At 44.8% G+C, this 23,140-nt stretch overlaps 1 protein-coding gene across 1 annotated transcript in view; it reads left to right on the top strand.

Annotated features, from left to right (window-relative positions):
• stac (SH3 and cysteine rich domain) overlaps positions 1 to 17,381 on the top strand; it is a 218,465-nt gene extending 201,084 nt beyond the window's left edge. The window contains exon 11 of the mRNA XM_078540102.1: positions 15,454 to 17,381. Coding sequence (XP_078396228.1) covers positions 15,454 to 15,552 — 99 coding nt within the window. The 3' untranslated portion in view covers positions 15,553 to 17,381. The remainder of the gene's footprint in view (positions 1 to 15,453) is intronic.
• The last annotated feature ends 5,759 nt before the right edge of the window (positions 17,382 to 23,140 follow it).

Here is a 23,140-nt window from a genome sequence, read left to right as displayed (position 1 = left end):
GTAGTCTGAGGCTGCCAGACGTGTGTCATCAGCCATGTCCTCTGTGTGTAGCCTTTGTCCCCGAGGAGCCATCCCTGCAGCCTCTGTGGACCCTGAAAGACGTCGGGGATCTGTAACCGACTGAGAATGTAGGAGTAGTGCACACTTCATGGAAACTGTGCGCAGACCTGCAGGATGCATTTGTGGTGGTCACACACCAGCTGCACATTCAGCCAGTGGAAGCCCTTGTGGTTGACATAGTTGACCTCGTGTTGCGATGGAGATCTGAGCGCCATGTGAATGCAGTCGATCGCACCCTATACCTGTGGGAAACCTGAGATCTGGGCAAACCCAATCACCCTTGCATCCTGGCTCTCCTGGTCCCGGGCAAAATGCACAAAGTTGTGTGTCCTCACGAAGATGGCATCCATGACCTCATGGATTCATTTGTGGTTGGAGGCTTGTGATATCCCACAGAGGTCACCTGCGGAGCCCTGAAAGGAGCCACTGGCGTAGAAATTGAGCACCGCTGTCACTTTCACGGCCACTGGCAGTGGATGCCCTTCATGTGTCGTGGCGCTAAATCCTGCAGTAGCTGGCAGATGTTACCGACCAGTTCCCTAGACACGCACAGTCTTCGGTGACACTGGTTCTCGGTCATCTGCAGGAATGAAAATCGGCATCTATAGACCCCAGGTCTAGCTAGGCGCCAACCAGCAAACAGCTCACTGTGGCTCTTCAGCGGCCTGTGTGGATGGCCCCAGCTGCCCCTTCTTCTACAGGGTGCTGCTCCTCTCTCTGCGCAGCCAGGCACCTGCTCTCTTCTCCGTCATCTTCTCTCTCTGTACACCACAAGACATAATTCACCAGGCTCCATGGTCCTGATGTACTCCTCCTGCAGGATGAAAGAGAGAGAGAGACGCATGGGTTAGCTTAGGTGCACTAAGAACATCTCTTGGTTAAGTCTGAAGGCCCTTAACGCACCCTGCAGTGTGCTGGCCACCATTTAGATGGCCAGAATTTAGTGCACTGCATGGCTGCCTGAAATCCAACCCACCTCTGCCCCACTCCACCTGACTGATTAGCAGCAACTTTGCCCACTGGACTGAATGCTGTGCTGTCAGCTCAGGCACAGGCATTCTCCTAACCCGCACTGTAAGGCTGCACTGTTAGCTTGAACCATGGGGAGACTGGTCCAAACTGGGATGATGAGATTGCAAGGGGCTGTGAGCGCCTCCACCAGTGACTGCTCCATGGCCAGCTTTAGCAAGGAGATTGTACAACTTGCCCAGTCGTCCAACTGTTTTGCAGTCCACTAAAATGCTCATTAGTTTGCAGACTGTGCCCGAGGGGTGAAAAGCTCTGGAGCATTTGGTAGTACTTTCATGCCCCTGCGATGCTTGAATGGGCAGATAAGCTAAAGGCCTGCCTCCAATCATATCAATGTGGCTGCACCTGAACTGTCTCAACTGCAGAGGAATGGTCACTTTATACAAGGTGTCCCTAATGCATGCCCGCTTCCCTCACCCACCACCCCTCTACCCCACGCATGCTTGTGTGCTACCTTCAACCACAGGGCAGCCTTTGCAACCCCCCCATGCACCCCCACCTTGAAGTCCAACAGGCATCCCTCGTGAGTGCTCCACAACGTTACTGTGCACTCACCTCCGAGTTCCCCTCAAAGTGCAGCTCGCCAAGTGCACGCCTTTTGTATGCTGCTGTGAAACATGTCGGAGTGATGGGCGGATGATACAGCGGGGCAGGGGGAATGAGTCTGGAGGGCTAGCTTTACAATGATATGCTGATGTATTACAATGAGGTTCCCAACGTCCAATGGTGGGAAATGCGGCCCGCCATTGACGGGCTGAGCGGACGATCACAAACTGGTTTCACAATGTTGTGAAACCGACTTTTGGCCTTCTCGTCATATTGTCCGCTCACACCATCGAACATGCCCGACGCCAGTGGGCACGGACAATTCCACCCTTAGTCTTAAGAAATTAGGCTAGACAGGTGGAAGGGGCATCAAAAGGAGAGCACTTTGGCGGTAGTGATCATAATTCAGGAGGGTAGGTGGAAAGTCAGAACAGCAGTAGCGATAGGGAATTCAACAGTTAGGGGAACAGGCAGGCACTTCTGCAGCCACAGATTTGATTGCAGGATAATATGTTGTCTCCCTGGTATCAGATTTGGAGGACACTGAGTGGCTGCAGAACATCCCAAGGTGGAGGGTGAGCAGCTCCACATTATATTGGTGCCAACAACACAGGTTATAGGGATGAGGTGCTGCAAGCAGATTTTAAGGTGCTGGAGAGAAATTATTAAGCAGGACCTCAGCAGTAGTAATCTCCAGATTACTCCCCGTGCCACATGCTGGTCAGCACAGAAATAGGAACTTAATGTGGATGAATGCATGGCTGGAGAGGTGGCGCAGGAGGGAAGGCTCTAGATTCCTAAGGCAGTAGGACCAGTTCCGAGGGAAGAGGGACCTGTACCAGCTGGATGGTTTGTACGTGGAATAAGACTGAACAGGTGGAATGGATATCAGTGGGAGAGAATTTTGAAGGTAATGATCATAATTCAGTTGATTTAGCGAAGTTACAGGAAGGGACACAGAAGAACCAGGGGGAGTTCTTAATTGAGGAAAAAACAATTTTATTAATCTAAGGTATGATTTAGCAAAAGTGAACAGGAAACAACTACTTAAAGGTAATCAGAATTAGAGTGGGAGAGTTCAAGTAGGCAATAATGGGGGTTCAGAAGGAATACATTCCCACAAAGAGAAAGAATGGAACTCCCAAATCTATAGCCCTCTGGATGTCAAGGTGCATACAAAGTAGGACGTGGCAATTAAGGGAAGATTCTGTCAGATACCATGAGCTCAATATTGCAGAAAGCCTAGAGGAGTATAGAAAGTGCAGGGGTGAAATTAAAAAAATAAATTAGGAAAGCAAAGGGAAAGCATGAAAAAATATCAGCAGGTAACATCAAGGAAACCCTAAAATTGTTTCATAAGCATATAAAAAGCAAGAGAATAACTAAAGAAAGAATAGGACCAATAAGAGACCAAAAAGATCACTTGTGTTTGGAGGTGGAAGTCACAGGCAAATGAATTGCATCTGTTTCCACAAAAGAGGAAAATGATGCAGACATTTTAGTTAAGGAGGAGAGATAGGATAAACATCATGAGAGGAGAAATATTAAGAGATTTAGCATTCTTGGAAATGGATATGTCACCAGGCTCAAATGAAATGTAGCCCAGATTGTTAAGAGAAGCAAGGAGGACATAACAGAGGTTCTGACCATCATTTTTCAATTCTGTCTGGCTACAAACATGGTGCCAGAGGACTGTTAACATTGTACAGTTATTTAAAAAGAGAGGAACAAATAGATCAAGTAATTACAGGCCTATCAGCCTAACCATGGTGGTAGGCAAATTATTGGAAAAACATTTTGAGGGACAGCATTAATTATTATTTAGAAAGGCACAGATTATTCAAGGGTAGTCATCATGGATTTGTTAAGGAAAGGTCATGACTGACTAACTTGATTGCATCTTTTGAGGAGGTAAGAAAGCGAGTCGATGAGGGTAACACATGGTGTAGTCTACATAATTTTCTCAAGGCTTTTGACAAAGTCCCGAACTGGTCAGAAAAGTAAACACTCAATGGATCCAAGGGAACATGGCAAGTTGGATCCAAAATTAGCTCATTGGCAAGAAGCAAAGGCAACACATGTTTTTGTGACTGATGGGCTGTTTTCAGTGCAGTTTCTAAGAGCTCAACACTTGGTCCCTTGTTTTTGGTGGTTTATATCAATGATTGAGATCTAAACGCAGGAGGCACAATTAAGAAGTTTGCATATGATACAAAAGTTTGCCTTGTGATTGACAGTGAGGAGGAAATCTGTAAATGTTTGTAGCCACAGATTTGATTGCAAGATAGTATGTTGTCTCCCTGGTGCCAGATCTGGAGGACACAGAGTGGCTGAAAAATTTTTCACCCACAGGGTGGTTGGAGTCCAAAACAAACTTCCTGAAAGGGCGGTGGAAGCAGGTTCAATCAAGGTATTCAAAAGGGAATTAGATGGCTATCTGAAAAGAGAGAATGTGCAAGGTTATGGGGATAAGGCAGGGGAGTGGGAGTAGGTGGAATGCTCTTCAGAGAGCCAGTGCGGACTCGATGGGCCAAATGGCTTCCATCTGCACTGTAAAGATATTGTGATTTCAATGGACTGGTCAGGTAATCAGAAAAAAAGTGGCAAATAGAATTCAGTCAGAAGAAGTGTGAACTAATGCATTCAGGGAGGACAAACAAGGCAAAGGAATGCACAATAAATAATAGGATACTGAGAAGTATAGAGGAATAGAGGGACCTTGGAATTCATGTCCACAGATTGCTTAAGGTAGCAGGACAAGTAAATAAGCTGAACAAGAAGGCATGAGGGATTCTTCCTTTTATTGCTGAGGTATAGAAAATAAGAGCAGCAAGGGTATTCTCTAACTATTTAAAAACTAGTTAGGCCACAGCTAGAGTACTGTGTACATTTCTGGTCATTGCATTACAAGAAGGATGTGACCATGCTTGAGAAGGTACAGAGGAGATTTACAAGGATGTTACCAGGACTAGAGAAGCTTAGCAGTGAGTAAACCTTGGACCAGCTGGAGATGCTTTCTTTGGAACAGAGTAGGCTGAGGTAAGATTTAATGGAGGTGTATAAAATTAAGAGAGGCCTAGATATAGTGGTTAGGAAGAACCTATTTCCCTTAGCAAAGAGGTCAGTAACCAGGGGCATATATTGAAACATTAGTAAAAGGGATAAAGGAGAGAGTAGGAGTAATTTTTTCATCCAGAAGATAGTGGGTGTCTGGAACTCACTGTTTGAAATGGTGGTAGAGGCAGAAACCCTCGCTGCATTTAAAAAGTAATTAGATATGTACTTGAAGTGTCATATCCTACAGGACTAAGGACTAAGAGCTGGAAAGTGAGGTTAGACTGGATAGCTCTTTCCCAGCCAGCACAAACACAATGGCCCAAATGACTGTCTTCTGTGCAGATATTTTGATAATTCTATGATTTTCATAATTGAGGCCTCAAATCCCTTTCAAGTGTAAATGGTCTATGGTCTATGGAGGTGCCTTTACCATTATGGTAGGTGCAGACTTCTGGCACAGAATGAACACATGCTTGTAACCTGCTATATTGGACCCTCAAGTGTCCATTTTCCATCTGTAAGACTGAAAAATAAATGTAGCATAATAATATAGTATAGTCTATTAGATATAAGGCTCCCCAACTCCTTTCAACAAAAGAAATATAGATCAATAAACTGTCAACTCCATGAAGTGCCTTCGGACATTTCACTACATGAAAGGCACTATGTAAATGCAAGCTGTTATTGTTTTTTTCCCAATCCCCTACTCAATCCAGAGCCCTTTAAGCTTGGACATGCAGTTCTTTGTTATTTTTAAACCTCTTAATTTTATACCATTAAAAACTTGAACATTACATTTGCCTTATACCCTCCTTCAACCATAGGACACTATTGCTGGTTCCAATGAATCCATATTGCAGTCAACACCCTTTTCATCAATAAGTTCACCAGACTTCACACTGCTGTTACTGCCAAGGTTCAAGTATATAATGATTGACATAGATTATCACTAAGGAGTGATTGCCCAAACCTATGCTCCCAGCATGGAGCCTCACCCACCAAGGCAGCATATTGCAAAATTAAGAGTGAACTGCAATGCTTTCGTCCAGAAAACTTTTGGAGCAATTTCATAATATGTGCTTCCGGTGGGCAAGGCTCCATATAATTGGAAATTAAAACAATGGTAATTGAAGCCTCACTTAAAAGTTCATGTTGTGTTCATGTAATTAATGGATCACTTTCTCATCATTAAAGGCCAGTGCTTTCAAATTCCACATTTACTAATAGCGGATTCGTTTGGGACAAAAGGGCAGAAATTTCAACCCAAGAAGTCATTGGTTCAGTATAATTGATTTGAAGAAATGTTTTAAATATTTCAGAAAATGTAGTTCTCTCACTGAGGAATTTGAGGGCTGATTCTGCACATAGGTGCATACTATTGTAGGTCTATAATATTAGGGCTAATTTTTCTTACTTGATACTCACATGCCTCCTGTGCATATCAGGAAGTTATGGATGTGATAACAGTAATTTTTGAGGACGCTGTACCCATGATTTCCCAACTTGCAAGGACAGTGTTCCCCATGAACATGTAATGGCTCAAAGATCCCATCTGTAGCAGTGAGTTACGCAGTATAATATGTTTAATGCCAGTTCTACTATGGCTGAAATTATCCCAACTTATGTGAACGGTAGCGAGCGAAGCTTATATTTCTGTGGCAAGCAGAAAGGGAACAGAAGCAGGTAAATACGACTCTAGGACAAGGAATTATCAAATTCACAGGCCAAGGATAAGTCCCTTGCCACTGGAAGGCCAGCAACATTTATGTCATAGAAACACAGAAATAATTTACAGCACAGAAGGAGGTTATTTGACCCATTGTGTTTGTGTCCACTGTAAAAGACCTATGCAGAGCTATATGCATACCACAAACAGCAAGGGGCCCAGACCTAGCCCTATGGAACCCTACTAGAAGCAGTCTTCCAATCAAAAAAACACCCATCGACCATTATCCTTTGCTTCCTACTACTGAATCAATTTTGGATTCAACTTGCCACTTTCCCTTGGATTCCATGAGCTTTTACTTTTCTGAACAATCTGCCACCTGGGTCCTTGTCAAAATCCATTTAGACTATATCAAATCTCATTGCTCCTTGTTTCCTCCTCAAAAAATTCAATCTAGTCAGACACAACCTTCCCTCAACAAATTCATGCTGACTCCTTAATTAATCTCTCTCTTTCTGAATGACAATTTTGTTGTCCTTGGAATTTTTTCTTATTATTTGCCCATCACCTTGGTTAGGCTGGTTGGCTTGTATTTAGTTTGCCTACCCAGTCTTATCTTTTTAAATAGTGGTACAATGTTAAATGTCTTCCAGTTTCTGTCCTAACGCCTTCAGCCAGAGAGGATTGGAAGCTAATGGTCAGAGACACTGCTATTTCTTCCCTTGTTTCTGGCAGCTGCCTGGAATACATTTCACCCTGGCCTGGTGGTTTATTCACTTTCATAGATGTTAAACATGTTAATATTTCTACCCTAACTATGTTTATCCCATTCAATATTTCGTATTTCTCCTTAACTACAATGTTCCTTGTCCCTCTTTTTTGTGAAAATGGAAACAAAGGAGCTGATTTCTTTGGAGTCGGAAAGATTTGGGGACCTTTAAAGTGGCAGGCGGGACCCAGATGTGGAAGTACTGCCCACATTTCTGACAAATCCAATTTTTGTGGGCATGGGGAGCTAGCATGGGCCATTATTTACACCTGAGGTAAACCCAAACACAGCAGAACCATTTGAACTTAGTACTGAGTTCAAACAGACCCCATTTTAGCTGTTGCAAGGGCCTTAACCTGCAGTGTGGAAGCCACAAATTGATGGAGCAGGCATAAATGCTTATGACGGGCAGATAAGGTATATTTAACTTTCATGATCTGAAGTTTTGTAATTGATTTGCTCTTTAAGCTATGAAAAAAACTGGCTGAAGCTCTCAGTGATTGTAAAAATAAAACTCTGTCGGATTGCTTTGATTTACTTGATTGCTTTGGTCAAATTGAAAGAAAAAACATACAAAGAGGAAGAGATTAGTGGTAAGCCAGAGGATTGAGAAAGTTTTAAAACCAACAAAAGATGACCAAAATAATAATAGAGGGAGAAAATAAACTTTGAGGGTAAACTAGCAAGTAATGTAAAAACAGACAGTAAGAGCTTCTTTAAATATATAAAAAGGAAGAGAGAGGCCAAAGTGAACATAGGCCCCTTAGAGAATGAGGCTGGGGAAATAATAATGGGGAACCAGGAATTGGCAGAGGAGTTGAATAAATACTTTGCATCAGTCTTCACGGTAGAAGATACTAATAGCATTCCAAAAATACTAAATAATCAAGGGGCAAAAGGTGGGGGAGGAAATAAACTCAATAAATATCACTAGAGAAAAAGTACCAGGGAAACTAATGGGGCTAAAAGCCGATTAAGTCCCCTGATGGGTTGCATCCTAGGATATTAAAGGAAGTAGCTACACAGATAGTGGATGAAGTGGTAGTAATCTTCCAAGAATCCTTAGGTTCTGGAAAAGCCCCAGAGGATTGGAAAACTGCCTACGTAATACCCTTATTCAATTGGGAAGGGAGACAAAAAACAGGTAGCTACAGGCCAGTTAGCTTAACATCCGTCATTGGAAAAATGTTAGAGTCCATTATAAAGGATGTAATAGCAGAGCATTTAGAAATGTATAATATAATCAAGCAGAGTCAGCATGGCTTTATGAAGGGGAAATCATGTCTGTCAAATTTATTAGAATTCTTTGAGAAGGTAACAAGCAGGATAGATAAAGGGGAAACCAGTAGATGTAATAAGTTTGGATTTCCAAAAGGTATTTGATAAAGTACCGCATATAAGGCTACTTAATAAGATAAGAGCCCATGGTGTTGTGGGTAGTATATTAGCATGGATAGGGGATTGGTTAACTAATAGAAGACAGAGTTGGGATAAGGGAGGCATTTTCAGGATGACAGCCTATAACTAGTGGAATGCCACAGGGATCAGTGCTGGGGCCACAATTATTTACAAATATTAAGAATGTACTATCACCAATTTTGCGGGTGACACAAAAATAGTTGGGAAGGCAAGTGGTAAGAATGACACAAAGAATCTACAGGGAGCTATAGACAAGTTAAGTGAGTGGGCAAAAAATTGGCAGATGGAATATAGGGCAAAATTTTCCCTCCATTGCAGGGAAGTTCAGGAGCAGGCACCCCCAATCAGGGGCGCTTCGCCATTTTATGTGGGCGGGCCAATTCAGGCCCTCCCACCGTGATGTCCACAAGGAAGCGCTATGCGCTCCCTGTGCGGGCAGAGGGGGGATTCCCTGAGCCGAGAGTGCGCACAAAAGAGTGCACTCATCTCCCTGAGGTTAAGTGCTGCCTCAGGGAGGTTGGCTCCAAATTCAAAAATCTTAAAAACAGAAAAAAAAAATTTCCCTGACATGTCCCCTCATGTGACACTGTCACATGATTTGGGACACGTCCATCAGTTTTAAATACACTTTAATTAAATTTTTTTAAACCTGCATGAAACCCCATCCCGCCTGTGGATGAGGTTTCATGCTTATTCCAATGCCTGCAAGGGCTCCCGGCCTGCCTGCCAACCTTAAGGTCCACTTACCACCTTAATAAGTAATTAAGTAATAAGTAATTAAATTATTGACAAAGTATGTCAATGGCCTCAATAGGCCATTGACAGGTCGGCGGGCACACAGCTGATTCGGCCGAGCCCCCACCGACCTGAAAATTGAAATGAGGCACGGTGACATCGGGAGTTCCACCCGGCGTCATCCTGCATCGGCGAGCGGGCACCCCCCCACACATTCGCTGACCAGTAATTCTTGGCCATAATGTGGGAAAGTGTGAGGTTATGCACTTTGGCAGGAAGAATAGAGCAGCTGAATATTATTTAAATGGAGAAAGCTGCAGCACAGAGGGATTTGGGTGTCCTTGTGGATGAATCCCAAAAAGCTAGCATACAAGTTCAGCAGGTAATTGGGAAGGCAAATGGAATTTGGCCTTTATTTCAAAGGGAATGGAGTAAAAAGTAGGGAAGTCTTGTTAAAATTATACAAGGCACTAGTTAGACCACACCTGGAATACTGTGAACAGTTTTGGTCCAGCATGAGAAGCGGTAGCAGCGCTGGTCAGCACTAATGCCCTGCAAAAGAGAACAGCCACCCAGTGCCGAAGAGGATGAATGATCTCCTCCATTCTGCCAGGGTAAGTCCCTCGTCTCATCGCTCTCAACTCACAAACCCACCACAAATCCACAGGGCCCTTACTCACTGCCAGTTCAAGGGACATCACCATTCAGTCTCTCACACACACCTTCATTGTCCTCACCCCGTCCGTGGGATCACTCACAACCCACTCACGCCAGGCATATTTATCATCTAGCCGGCAGGTGTCTTGCTTACACTCTCTCCATCTGTATTCATTCAGGACAAGCTGGCACACAATAAAAGGGAGATGTCACGGGGTGGTGGAGGAATGCCTGAAATCAAGGTCCCCACGGATTTTGAAAACAGAGACATCCAGCTGGCTGGCGAGGATCTGGACCGTTCCTGTGCTGACGGTGAGGTCGGCGGTGCTCTAAGAAGTGAGGATCCAGCAATGCAACATCCATCAGACAACCATGCCGTGAGTGATGTGTCCTCTTTCACAGGCCACTGCCATGCACTAATTATCTCCCCTTGCTTTCGCAGGCACATCTGGGAAACAGCCAAGGGGGTCCAGGGCCCAGCGCCTTGACTCAAGCCCCAAAGAATCCTCTGAATAGGAATCTGAGGCATCTTCATTGAGGACCCATCACAGCGCTCACCCAAACCCTCAATCAACGCAGAGACACACACCTCGGTGGGACCCAGCTTTGCAGTAACTTTGGGATCACAACCTGGTGAGCACATCGCACTGTCTGATCCACAGCAGCAGGGACTCCCCAGGTCCCTGGCACTTGGAGGACTGCTGGAGGCCAGAAATCTGCTGAGTCCGAGTCAGGTGGTGAGCCCCTGGACTTGGTCTTACCTCAGTTGCTGGATCAGCAAAGGCAAGCTCAGGAACATCTGGAAGGGATATCTGCTGCACTGCTCAGATTGCAAGGCATGATGGAGGAGTCCATCCATCTTCAGCGTGAGGTGATAGTACCAGCATGCCAACACACCATGGTCAATACTGGTAGGATGGTGTCCACCATGGAGATCTTGGTCCAGGACATTGCTTCTGCACTGCTGTGCGGGATGAACACCATCGCTGATGCCATAGTTGGCCTCCAATAGTATCAATGCAAGAGGAGTGCAGGGCAGCTCAATCTCACTCCAGCTACCCCTCCTCCTCAAGGTGTGAGATAGGGGCCCTCAGGCATCCATAGGGAGGAGGACAAACAGATATACACCCTGGCGCCATCCATCCAGGTGACTCCGGGAGTATCTGGTCCATCCAAATCCCCTCTTACGGTGACCCCAGCAGCTCCAGTTCCACAGGCCGAGGAGGGTGCCACTGCCACACAACAGAACCCTGAACACAGGCCCAGGTCTTGGCCCTCCAGAGGGCACCATAAAGGACATCACAGACAAGCAGACAGCAGGCTTCCTCCACCTCCGCTGTGGATTTCGAGGGAGCACCAGGATGAATCAGCAGGGTTAGGAAGGTTAAGAAGATGTAATTGCACAGCCTGGGCACGGTTGTTAATTACTTCTACATAATGTTCACTATTGTAAATAAACTCCCAAGAATTTCTCCTTGCCAATGGCTCCTTGTTCTGATGACCAGTGTTTGTGTCACTCAGATGTGAAACCTTGGTCCTTGCACAAGATAAAGGCAGGTGTCACAGTTCAGGGCCTCTTCCCTGTGCTTTGTGCAGCCTTCAGACCAAAGTGAGGTCGGGCCTCACACTCCCTGAACACATTACTGATGCCTGCAGCTCGATGGTGCTTGTCATTGTTGCCAGAATGTTGTGGGCAGGCTTCACAGAGTTCCGTCATTCTCTCTGTGTGCTCTCAATACCTTTAAGGTGGAGCTGGCCCCCATCCCTTCAGCATCTGTGACCAGTGATGCTGTGCTCCTGAAGGGCTCAGGTGCTGAAGTCTGACAAAGGTCAGATACTTCTAAAGTTTAACGGCTGCATCTCCATGATATGACCCTGATCACAGAGTGCAAGCGAGCTGCCCTCAGCCAGATAGGAGTCAGACATTCTCAGAGGCTATGTGAAGAACTATGAAGTGTCCTCACTGCACGTCGTCATCATCCTCCTGCAATCGAGCAACTATTAAGGCCTCTGCTGCATCTCTATGACAGGAGCATTATCACAGAGGTCACCTGCACTGCCATCAGTCAGACTGGAGTCAAAGGTTCACAGATGCAATGTGAGGATCTACGGTGTCTCCTCACTGCATGTCGTCATCATCCTCCATAAATCTAGCAGCTGTGAAGGACTCACGAGTATGCCTGCTTTGTCTGGCCAGTGCGATGGCCTCATTGCCTTCAGCTTCACCTTTGAGGACCTCCTCACCCTCATCCCCATCGATGTCCTCCTCAACGGAGGAGACCTCCATCTCCTCCTCAGCCAGCTCCTCTCCCTATTGCAGCACCAGGTTATAAAGTCCACAACAAATAACAACAGTGCAAGACACCCTCTGTGGACTATATTGCAAGGTTCCACCAGACTGGTCCAAGCACTGGAACCTCATTTTCAGCATCCCGATGGTTTTGCTCCACCAAGGTGAGCATGAGCCTCATTGTATCTTTGCTCTGCTGCAGTCTGAGGCCGCCACACAGGTGTCACCAGCCACGTCCTACCCTTGTCCCAAAGGTGCCATCCCTGCAGCCTCTGGATCCTGGAAGACGTCAGGGATCTGTGACCAACTGAGAATGTAGGAGTCGTGGACACTCCCTGGAAACTGTGCACAGACCTGCAGGATGTGTTTGTGGTTATGGTCGCACACCAGCTGCACATTCAGCGAATGGAAGCCCTTGCAGTTGACATAGTTAACCACTTGTTGCGATGGAGATCTGAGCGCCGTGTGAGTAGGGTCGATAGCACCCTGCACCTGTGGGAAACCTGAGATCTGGGCAAATCCAACTGCTCTGAAAGGAGCCACTGGCATAAGAAGTTAAGCGCCGCAGTCACTTTCACAGCCACTGTCAGTGAATGCCCTCCATGTCCCCATGGCGCCAAATCCTGCAGCAGCTGGCAGATGTGACCGACCAGTTCCTAGACATGTGCAGCCTTTGGCAACACTGGTTCTCGATCTTCTACAGGAATGAAAGGCGACGTCTATAGACGCTGGGTCTTGCTAAGTGCTGACCAGCGACGGCTCTCTGTGGTCTCTCAACAGTGTGTGCAGGAGCCTCAGCCGCCCTTTCTTCCTGAGGGTGCTGCTCCTCCTTTGCGCAGCCAGGCACCTCCGTTGCTCTCTTCTCCTTCGTCTCCACTATCTGTACCATGTAGCATACAACAAGTTCACCAGGCTTCATGCTCCTAATGAACTCCTCCTGCAGGATAAAGGGACAGATGCGTAGATCAGTATGGGTGTACTAAGAACCTCTCCTGGTTAAGTCTGAAGACCCCTTAAGGCATCCCGGAGAGTGCTGGCCATCACTTGGATGGCCAGAGTTTAGTGCTCTGCATGGCTGCCCAAAACGCCACCTTCCTCTGCCCCATTCCACTTGACTGATTGTCAGCAGCTTCGCCCACTGGACTACATGCTGTGCTCTCAGCTCAGGCGCACAGTCCCCTAACCCGCACTGTGAGGCTGCACTGTTAGCTTGAACCATGGGGGAGACTGGTCCAAACCAGGATGCTGACATTACAAGGGGCTGAGAGCCCCTCCATCAGTGACTGCCCCATGGCCAGCTTTAGCAAGGAGAGTGTACAACGTGCGCAGTCATCCAACTGTTCTGCAGTCCACTAAAACGTTCATTAGTTTGCAGTCTGTGTTCAAGGGATGAAAAGCTCTGGAGCATTTGGTGGCACTTTGATACCTCCGTGTTGCTTGAGTGGACAGATAAATTGGAGGCCTGACTCCAAGCACATCAATGTTTGTGAACTTTATGTGAACTGCCGCAGCTGCGGAGGAATGGTCACTTTATACAAGGTTTCCCTGATGCGTGGCCTCTTTCCTCAACCCCCCTCATGCACGTGCTTGTACACTAATATCAACCACAAGGCAACCCCGCAACCCCTCCCCCACCCAAGTCAGCTCAACTGCAGTGCAGCCCTTGCTATCCCTCAACTCGCCTCAACTTTAAAGTCCAACAGGCGACCCTCACAAGTGCTGCACAATGTTACTGGGCACTCACCTCCAAGTTCGCCTCAAAGTGCAGCCCACTAAGTGCACATCTTATGTATGCTGTTGTGAAACACGCCAACGTGCAATCACACCAATGTGCCCGGATGATCCAGCGTGGGGGGATGATTCCGGCGGGCTGGCCTTATAATGATATGCAGATGTATTACAATGAGGTTCCTGACGTCTGACAGTGGGAAACGCTGCCCGCCATTGATGGGCAGAGCAGACGTTTGCAAACTGGTTTCACAACGTTGTGAAACTGGTTTTTGGCCTTCTCGCCAGATTATCCACTCACGTCCCCAAACACGCCCAACTCCAGAGGGTACGGAAAATTCCGCCCAAAGGCTATCTTTGTGTCATTTTGACCTCATCTATGTTATCAGCAACATATTAACCCATGACTAGCTCTGTTTAATTACCAACTAATAGGCATGCTAAATTTTCACACCATAATCTCCTCCTGGTTTTCCTGTTGCATCAGCACCTCACAGTCCGTCATGTCCAACTGGATGCAGGAGATTACAGAAACACTAGAGATAAGGTCCTCCAAATACATGCACTTTCCAAATATCAGAAACAAGAGGGTTGTTTCCTTACAGGTTTAGAGTGTTTTGAACAGAACCTGTATGGAACATTCTATAAATTGCACAGCTAGTATCCTGAATAATCCTATGAAATTGCAAGCTGTGTGACGGTTGGGAAAAGATTCCAAGGATAAACATCTGCCTGTTTCTCTTTGGAGAAACTCACTTCTGCTTAGGTATTTGAGAGATAGCCAGCCCTACTTTTTTTTAGCTTGTGGCTAGCCTTAGATGTAGGCTTAATATCCTGGTTCACAATACCGCCGTGTGAATCCTCATGGTTTAAGGAGTATATCATAACAAGCTAAGAAGGAACTGAGGTGGGAAATAGATAGAAACCTACCTATTTTGCTGCTGCCACCATGCCTGCCCCTGCACCATTTTCCGTAATATTTGCATGACAGAAATGCATCAGTTTATTTTCTGTTACTTGTGCCAAGGCAACATTGAATGCTGGTTTATCTACTGAAAACCTTAATATCATCATGCTATATGCACAAATGTTTAAATAGTACTCTCACCTTCAATGGTTCCTGGGGTGGGGGTGGGTTAGGGGCAGACTGGAGCAGATAATTTTTCACTTCATGGCCTGGATGTTAACCTGGAGAAGTGAATCAATGGAACAAAAATCAGGCAGGTTGTATAAAGGACAGTCTCTCCACTCCACCAGGTTGCCGACAGGCAAAATTACTCATAGTTTCTTGAGACCATGCGATTAGGCTTTGGTGTTGTTGCATGTCCAAATCGGAAATAAGACAGACAGACTTGATTTTCATTAAAACTATCCATCACATACACGCTTCCATTGTCACAGCTCATGAAAATTAGCTTCTAGAGTGTTGCTGCGGGTTTTAATTTTGCCACACGAATCTCCTGGGGCTCGCTATTTAACGCTTCCCTCTATTTGCAGATCTGTGTGGACAAGGGTGAAGAAATTAATGGTTTCATTAAAGTGCGCAGTGGGAAGAAGAAGGGTTTTGTGCCACTTGATATCCTTGTCAATATCTGATGTTACATCGGGTCTGTGTAGTGAAGGTGATGTTACTTTTTGTGGTACTTGCCATCCTTGTCTCACGTTATCAGCAAAGGTGAACTGTCTTGTGGTCCTTTGTGGACAGTCAGACTACCAAAAGAATCAATGAAGGAGTTCATAATTGCTTCATAAAATCCAGATCTTAGCATTCCTCTCCCAGATGGGAGACAGTGAAATCTGCAGTTGTGTATAGGGTTTGGCGATATCCTATCCCTATAAAATCTGACAATGGCAAGGACAGTTTAAATTGGTCATCTACCCATTATTGGCATCCAAATAGAAAGTAGCTAATCGAGTACAGGGATTTTTTTTTTAAACTGCGTATGTTTTCATGAAGTATGTGCTGTGCTGTGTGTTTTCAAAGGACAGCTGTCTCTGCATCACATTTGCTGGTTATGTTATCATGTTACCAGCATAAAGTTTCTTGGCTAAAGTTAGTTGTGGTTTAACCCCAAAATTATTGGCCTTCCTGGTGTCTGAACACCTCACAGGATCACACATCTGCCTGGTACACATTTACGTGGGATGTGCTTCAGAATATTCAAGTCCAGCAACGTAATTATTGTCAATTTTAGTTGACCAAAAAAAATTTATGAGAAAGGAGAAAACAAATCAATTATCATTTGTAGTGGCTTGCAGTTTTTGAAGACATTCTTATCTAAATTGATGTCTCAGTGACTAATAGCAGCATAACCCAGAAGAAAACTGGTGGCCACTTTTATAACAAATAAGGCACCACAAGATATAAGATGTGTGTTTCTTTGTTATTGGATCTGATGCTGCAGGGCATTTTGGTATGGTTAGCTGAACGTAGTTTATCATCAATTAGACATAAATGCACACAATGCTTTAAGTTTTTATTACATCTAAAATTTATGTCTGGGTTGGTGTAAATAAAGATGCCGATTGCCTACAAATTATTATAAAATCTACAAACCAAAAATAATTTTCTCTCACATGATGAGTATCTGATTTCAGCCATGTTGCTGACTGTGGACTGTAAAGGTCAGGCACTTTCTCATAAGGAGTCTGAAACAATCGGTGTGATCCCCTGAACTGTCTTCATATACCTCCTAGTAGTCAACTTCAGAGTGGCACTGGTAGAGGTCAAGGAACAGGCTGCCCAACTGCCCTATTGAGTTAAATAAAGCCAAATCAAAGGACAGATATAAAAAAGATGTATTTAAAAAGAAGCAGCCTCATTCTAACCAAAAGTGTTAGAAAAGCACAACTATGAGCTTCTGGGCTTTGGGAGACACTATTAAATAAAATTGTTTGGCAGATCCTGGTCCTGATATGATGCCTTTTTTCATCAGGGGTCAAACGAGTCATATGTTTTACAAAGCCATGTCAATCTTATGATTTAGAGACGTATTATTGGCTGTGAAACCTGTCTTTAAAGCTTGCTTGCAGCCAATGAAAGGTCACATATTTGAAACTAACATTTACAAAATGGAGGATAGGAATTATGTGCAAAAAAATTAAAAGGCTTAAAGTTAGAAAACTGCTAAAATTAATTGAATTCATTCATTTCATTAAAATGTGAGAAAAAATAAAAGAATTTTAAAAAAAGAGAACAAGTTATGCAGAATTCAAGTGTTTATATTTTTATTTGAAGATGTGTTTTGTGATTATTTTTGTAGAATGAATGTAATAAGACAACTCCTGACTGTTTAGTAGCTTTATTTGTATAATTTACTGTGTGTTTCACCATTCACAATGTATGATCTGAAAATCAGTGGAACTGGCCAACCCATGGAGGCAGTCATTTCGCTACAAATATCCCCATGTTTATGGGTTAATAAAAAAAAATGCAAAATCAAATACTATATCAATCAATAAAAGAAAAAATGTTTATTATTCAACAGTCATATTATAATTATGCTTTGTGATTGTTCTGTGCTAGTCCAAAGAAAGAGATTCTAATTTTTTTTCCACAGTTGCAGTTTGAAGATTCTAATCTAAGCCTTGTTAAACAATAACTGGATAAAAACTGTAAATGATTTGAGGGTAATGAATTGGCAGCCCTGGTTCTGTAGCAATGAGAGAGCTCACATGATTACACTTAATGGTTTATGGAAAATTTATGGAAGCAAAAGTGAAAGAAAATAGTCATTTTGATACCCCCACAAAAAAACCCAATAAGAAAACAACAAATGGAATAAAATACTTCGAACTAAAGACCCAATTTTACATGTTGAATAAACCAGAATGACTTTTCTTTGAAGCGTTTCCCAGTCCACATTGCTATTCTCATTAACATTATTGCTGACGTTAGTGTTCATAATCTGGTGGAATACAGTTAAGTTAAATGTCATTCCAAGTTCATAGTGATTTGAACAGCCCTATTACTGTCACTGGCTATCTGTCTGTTGTATTCTGCCCTAGGAGCGAATCCTAACCCATCTTACATGTAAGATTCTTGAGCCACTTTCTAGGGAAGAGTAGTTGGAGTTATTTCTCATTGGCTTTCTCACTGTTCTTACCTTCGGAGTGCTTCTCAGAGGTAGGTGGCAATCAAGGCTAAATAGCCCCACCTACTCTTTACAAGGGACGAGGAGATGCACGCGTCTATCGAACATAAATACGACTGCTGGGAATCAATCCAGTATTCAGTCAGTGATCCAGTCTCCACTCAACTGAAACGGGGCCTGATTCCGATGCATATAAGGAGAATGTATAAAAGCAAAAGATCCAGTGCATAATAACTGTTGTATTTTCCCAAAATAACAAAATGGGATCTTGCTGTATGCAAATTGAATAGCAAGCTTGTCCATGTCACAAAATTTAATTTGCTAGATATCCTTTGATTGTTTCTCAAAATTGTGACAAGGCAAAATGTGGGCTGAATTTAGTACATGCTGCACAGGCCACAGCAGCAGCACCAGAAGTGGTGCTTTCACCATAATCCTGCAGCAGCCAGTCAAATAACAGCCTGGAGGCAAAGGTCTCATCAGATGTTGGCACAGAGGTAGGCCATGAGGCACTGATCGTGGCATCATCAAATGCGGAGACAGGTGCTGGCACAATGCTTAAAAGTCCGCCAGCCCTGCTTTCAGTCCTGTCTTGCATGTTCCATATGGCACAGTAGCACTCCAAAGAGGGCATTTTTTCCAGAGTGGACCCCTTCCAACCATAAGGCTGACGCATGTTCAATCCAGAAATCTCAGAGGCTAATCAGTGTTCAAAAGAAGACAAGAATTAGGAGCAGGAGTGGGCCAATTAGCCCCTCGAGCCTGCTTTGCCATTCAATAAGATCAGGGCTGATCTGATTGTAGCCTCAACTCCACTTTCCTGTCTGCATACCCACAATAACCCTCGACTCCCTTGTTGAACAAAAATATGTCCAACTCAGCCTTGAATATATATATCTTTTTATTCATGTATGGGATGTGGGTGTCACTGGCTAGGCCAGCTTTTATTACCCATCCCTAACGGCCCTTCAGAAGGTGATGGTGAGCTGCCTTCTTGAACCGCTGCTGTCCATGTGGTGTACGTACACCCACAGTGCTGTTACACTCAGAGTCAGCCTCCACTGCTCTCTGGGGTAGAGAATTCCACAGACAAAGAACAAAGAAAAGTACAGCACAGGAACAGGCCCTTCGGCCCTCCAAGCCTGCGCCGATCATATTGCCCATCAACTAAAACATTTTGCTCTTTCGGGTTCCGTATCCCTCTATTCCCATCCTATTCATGTATTTGTCAAGCTGCCTCTTAAACACCACTATCATGCCTGCTTCCACCATCTCCTCTGGCAGAGAATTCCAGACACTCACTACCCTCTGCGTAAAAAACTTGCCCCGCACATCTCCTCTATAGTATTCTCCTCTCACCTTAAATCTATGTCCCCTAGTAATTGACTCTTCCACCCTGGGAAAAAGCTTCTGACTATCTACTCTGTCCATGCCACTCATAATTTTGTAAACTTCTATCAAGTCGCCCCTCAATCTCCGTTGCTCTAGTGAGAACAAACCGAGTTTCTCCAACCTCTCCTCATAGCTAATAACTTCCAGATCAGGCAGCATCCTGGTAAACCTCCTCTGCACCCTCTCCAACACCTCCATATCCTTCTGGTAATTTGGTGACCAGAATTGCATGTAATATTCCAAGTGTGGCCTAACCAAGGTTCTATACAGCTGCAGCATGACTTCCCAGCTTTTATACTCAATACCCCTGCCAATGAAGGCAAGCATGCCATATGCCTTCCTGACTACCTTATCCACCTGCGTTGCCACTTTCAGTGACCTGTGGACCTGTACACCCAGATCCGTCTGCCCTTCAATGCACTTAAGGGTTCTGCCATTTACTGTATAATTCCTGCCTGTATTAGACCTTCCAAAATGCATAACCTCGCATTTGTCCGGATTAAACTCCATCTGCCATTTCTCCGCCCAAGTCTCCAACCGATCTATATCCCGTTGTATCCTTTGTCAATCCTCTTCACTATCTGCAACTCCTCCAACCTTATTGTCGTCTGCAAGCTTACTAATTAGCCCAGTTACATTTTCCTCCAAATCATTTATGTATACTACAAACAGCAAAGGTCCCAGCACTGATCCCTGCGGAACTCCACTAGTCACAGCTCTCCATTCAGAAAAGCACCCTTCCACTGCTACCCTCTGTCTTCTATGGCCAAGCCAATTCTGTATCCATCTTGCCAGCTCACCTCTGATCCCGTGTGACTTTACCTTCTGTACCAGTCTGCCATGAGGGACCTTGTCAAAGGCCTTACTGAAATCCATGTATATGACATCCACTGCCCTTCCATCGTCGATCATCTTTGTCACTTCCTTGAAAAATTCGATCAAGTTAATGAGACACGACCTCCCCTTCACAAAACCATGCTGACTCTCACTAATACGCCCATTTGCTTCCAAATGGTAGTAAATCCTGTCACGAAGAATCTTCTCCAATAATTTCCCTACTACTGACGTAAGGCTCACCGGCCTGTAATTTCCTGGATTATCCCTGCTACCCTTCTTAAACAATGGAACAACATTGGCCATTCTCCAGTCCTCACCCATAGCCAGTGAGGATACAAAAATTTCTGTCAAGGCCCCAGCAATCTCCTCCCTTGCCTCCCTCAGAACTCTGGAGCAGATCCCATCTGGCCCTGGGGAATTATCCACCTTAATATTCTTCAAGATGCCTAACACCTCTTTTTTGATCTCAACATGATCCAGGCTATTTACACACTCTTCCCTAGACAAATCGACCGCTAAGTCCTTCTCTTTGGTGAATACTGATGAAAAGTATTCATTTAGTATCTCTCCCATTTCCTCTGGCTCCACACACAGATTCCTACCTCTGTCCCTGAGTGGGCTACCCTTTCCCTGGCTACCCTCTTGCTTTTTACACATGTATAAAAGGCCTTGGGATTTTCCTTAATCCTGGTAGCCAGTGACTTTTCATGACCCCTTTTAGCCCTCCTGACTCCTTGCTTAACTTTCTTCCTACGTTCTTTATATTCTCCACGGGCTTCATCTGTTCCCAGCCTTCTAGCTCTTACAAATGCTTCCCTTTTCTTTTTGACTAATCTCACAATATCCTTCGTTTTCCAAGGTTCCTGACGAGTCACCCTCTGAGAGAAAATAATTTCTCCTCGTCTCAGTCCTAAATGGGAGACCCCCAATTTTTAAACAGTGTCTCCTAGTTCTATACTCTCTCACAAGGGGAAACATCCACTCAACTTCCACCCTGTCAAGTCTCCTCAGGATCTTATATGTTTCAATAATATTGGCCACTCATTCTTCTAAACTCCACTGGGTATAGGGCTAACCTGGTCAACCTTTCTTAATAAGATTACCTATCATCCTGGAAATCAGTCGAGTGAACATTCTCTGAACTGCTTCTAATGCAATTATATCCTTTATTAGGTAAGGAGACTAAAACTTAATACAGTATTCCAGATGCTGCCCCACTAAGGCTTTGTACAGCTATAGCAACACTTCCCTACTTTTAAACTCCATCCCCATTGCAATAAACAGCAACATTCCATTTTTAAAATTAATTTACAGGGTGTGGACTTCGCTGACCAGGCCAGCATTTATTGCCTATCACTAATTGCCTTTCAGAAGGTGGTGGTTAGTGTACTTGCACACGAACAGGAGAGAGAGCAGATCCTGAGTGGGACACAGCCATAATGGGTATTGGCAATTTGGTGCAAAGCGGGAATTCAGTGCATAGGAGATGAGGTGCTCTTTGCATTTTTTCCTTGCTATCCAACTTCTTAAATCTTCAGAGCGTGCTGCAGCAATAGAGGCTACAAGGGAAAGGAATCACTGGTAAGTAGTGGGTAAGGTATTTACTATTTTAATCACTTATAGTTTAAGGTCTTTTTGTGGTTTACAGTTTGTATATTCTACAGTAAAGAGGATCAAGAAAGAAGGGCCCAAGAGTAATTGACTTAAAAGGTTTAATTTAAAGGGATAAGTCAGGGCAGGAACGCTCAAAGCCGTGGTGTGCTCCTTGTGCTCCATGTGGGAAGCCGGGGACATTTCCAGTGCCCAGGACCAGCATGTGTGCAGGAAGTGTGTCCAGCTGCAGCTCCTGGAAGCTCGGGTTTCAGAGCTGGAACGACGGCTGGGGACACAGTGGAGCATCCGTGAGTCTGAGAGCATCGTGGATAGCATGTTTAGAGAGGTGGTCACACCGCAGATGAAGGGACTTGAGGATGGAAGGGAATGGGTGACCACCAGGCAGTCCAAGAGAAACAGGCAGGTAGTTCAGGAGTCCCCTGGGTTCCCGCTCGCACATCGGTATTCCATTTTGGAGGCTGGTTCCTCCAGGAAGTGCGGACAGAGCCAAGCTTCTGGCACCACAAGCAGCCTGTCTATACAGGAGGGGAGGAAGGGAGGAAGAGCAATAGTAATAGGGGATTCTATAGTCAGGGGAACAGATAGGTGCTATTGGGGCCATCAAAGTGCCTCCAGGATGGTATGTTGCCTCCCTGGTGCCAGGATCTGGGATGTCACTGAACGGCTGCAGGGCATCCTGAGGGGGGAGGGTGATAAGGCAGATGTCATGGTACATGTTGGTACCAATGACATAGGTAGAAAGAGGGATGAGGTCTTGCATCAATAATTCAGGGAGTTAGGCAGTAGACTAAAAAGCAAGACCTCTCGGGTTGTAATCTCTGGATTACTCCCAGTGCTACATGCTAGTGAGCTCAGAAATAGGAGAATAGCGCAGATGAATACGTGGCTTAGGAGTTGGTGCAGGAGGGAGGGTTTTAGATTCCTAGATCACTGGGGAAGGTAGGACCTGTACAAGCGGGACGGTCTACGTCTGAACCAGAGCAGGACTAACATCCTTGCCGGCAGGTTTGCTAGTGCTGTTGGGAGGAGTTTAAACTAATTCAGCAGGGGGAGGGGACACAGAATGTTAGCAGAATAGGGACACATCATAATACAGTAAAACAATCAAGTCAGAGGGAATACAGCTGCATTAAGCTTCAAGGGAGTAAGGCAAGTCTGGATGGCCTCTACTTTAATGCTAGGAGTATTACAGGTAAAACGGATGAGTTAAGGGTGAGGATTGACATGTGGAATTGTGATATAGTAGT

The sequence above is a fragment of the Cetorhinus maximus genome, chromosome 4 (genome assembly GCF_964194155.1).
Source record: "Cetorhinus maximus chromosome 4, sCetMax3.hap1.1, whole genome shotgun sequence".
Lineage (NCBI taxonomy): Eukaryota > Metazoa > Chordata > Chondrichthyes > Lamniformes > Cetorhinidae > Cetorhinus > Cetorhinus maximus.
Note: the sequence above shows the minus strand (reverse complement) of the source record. Positions and strands in the feature narration are given on the sequence as shown.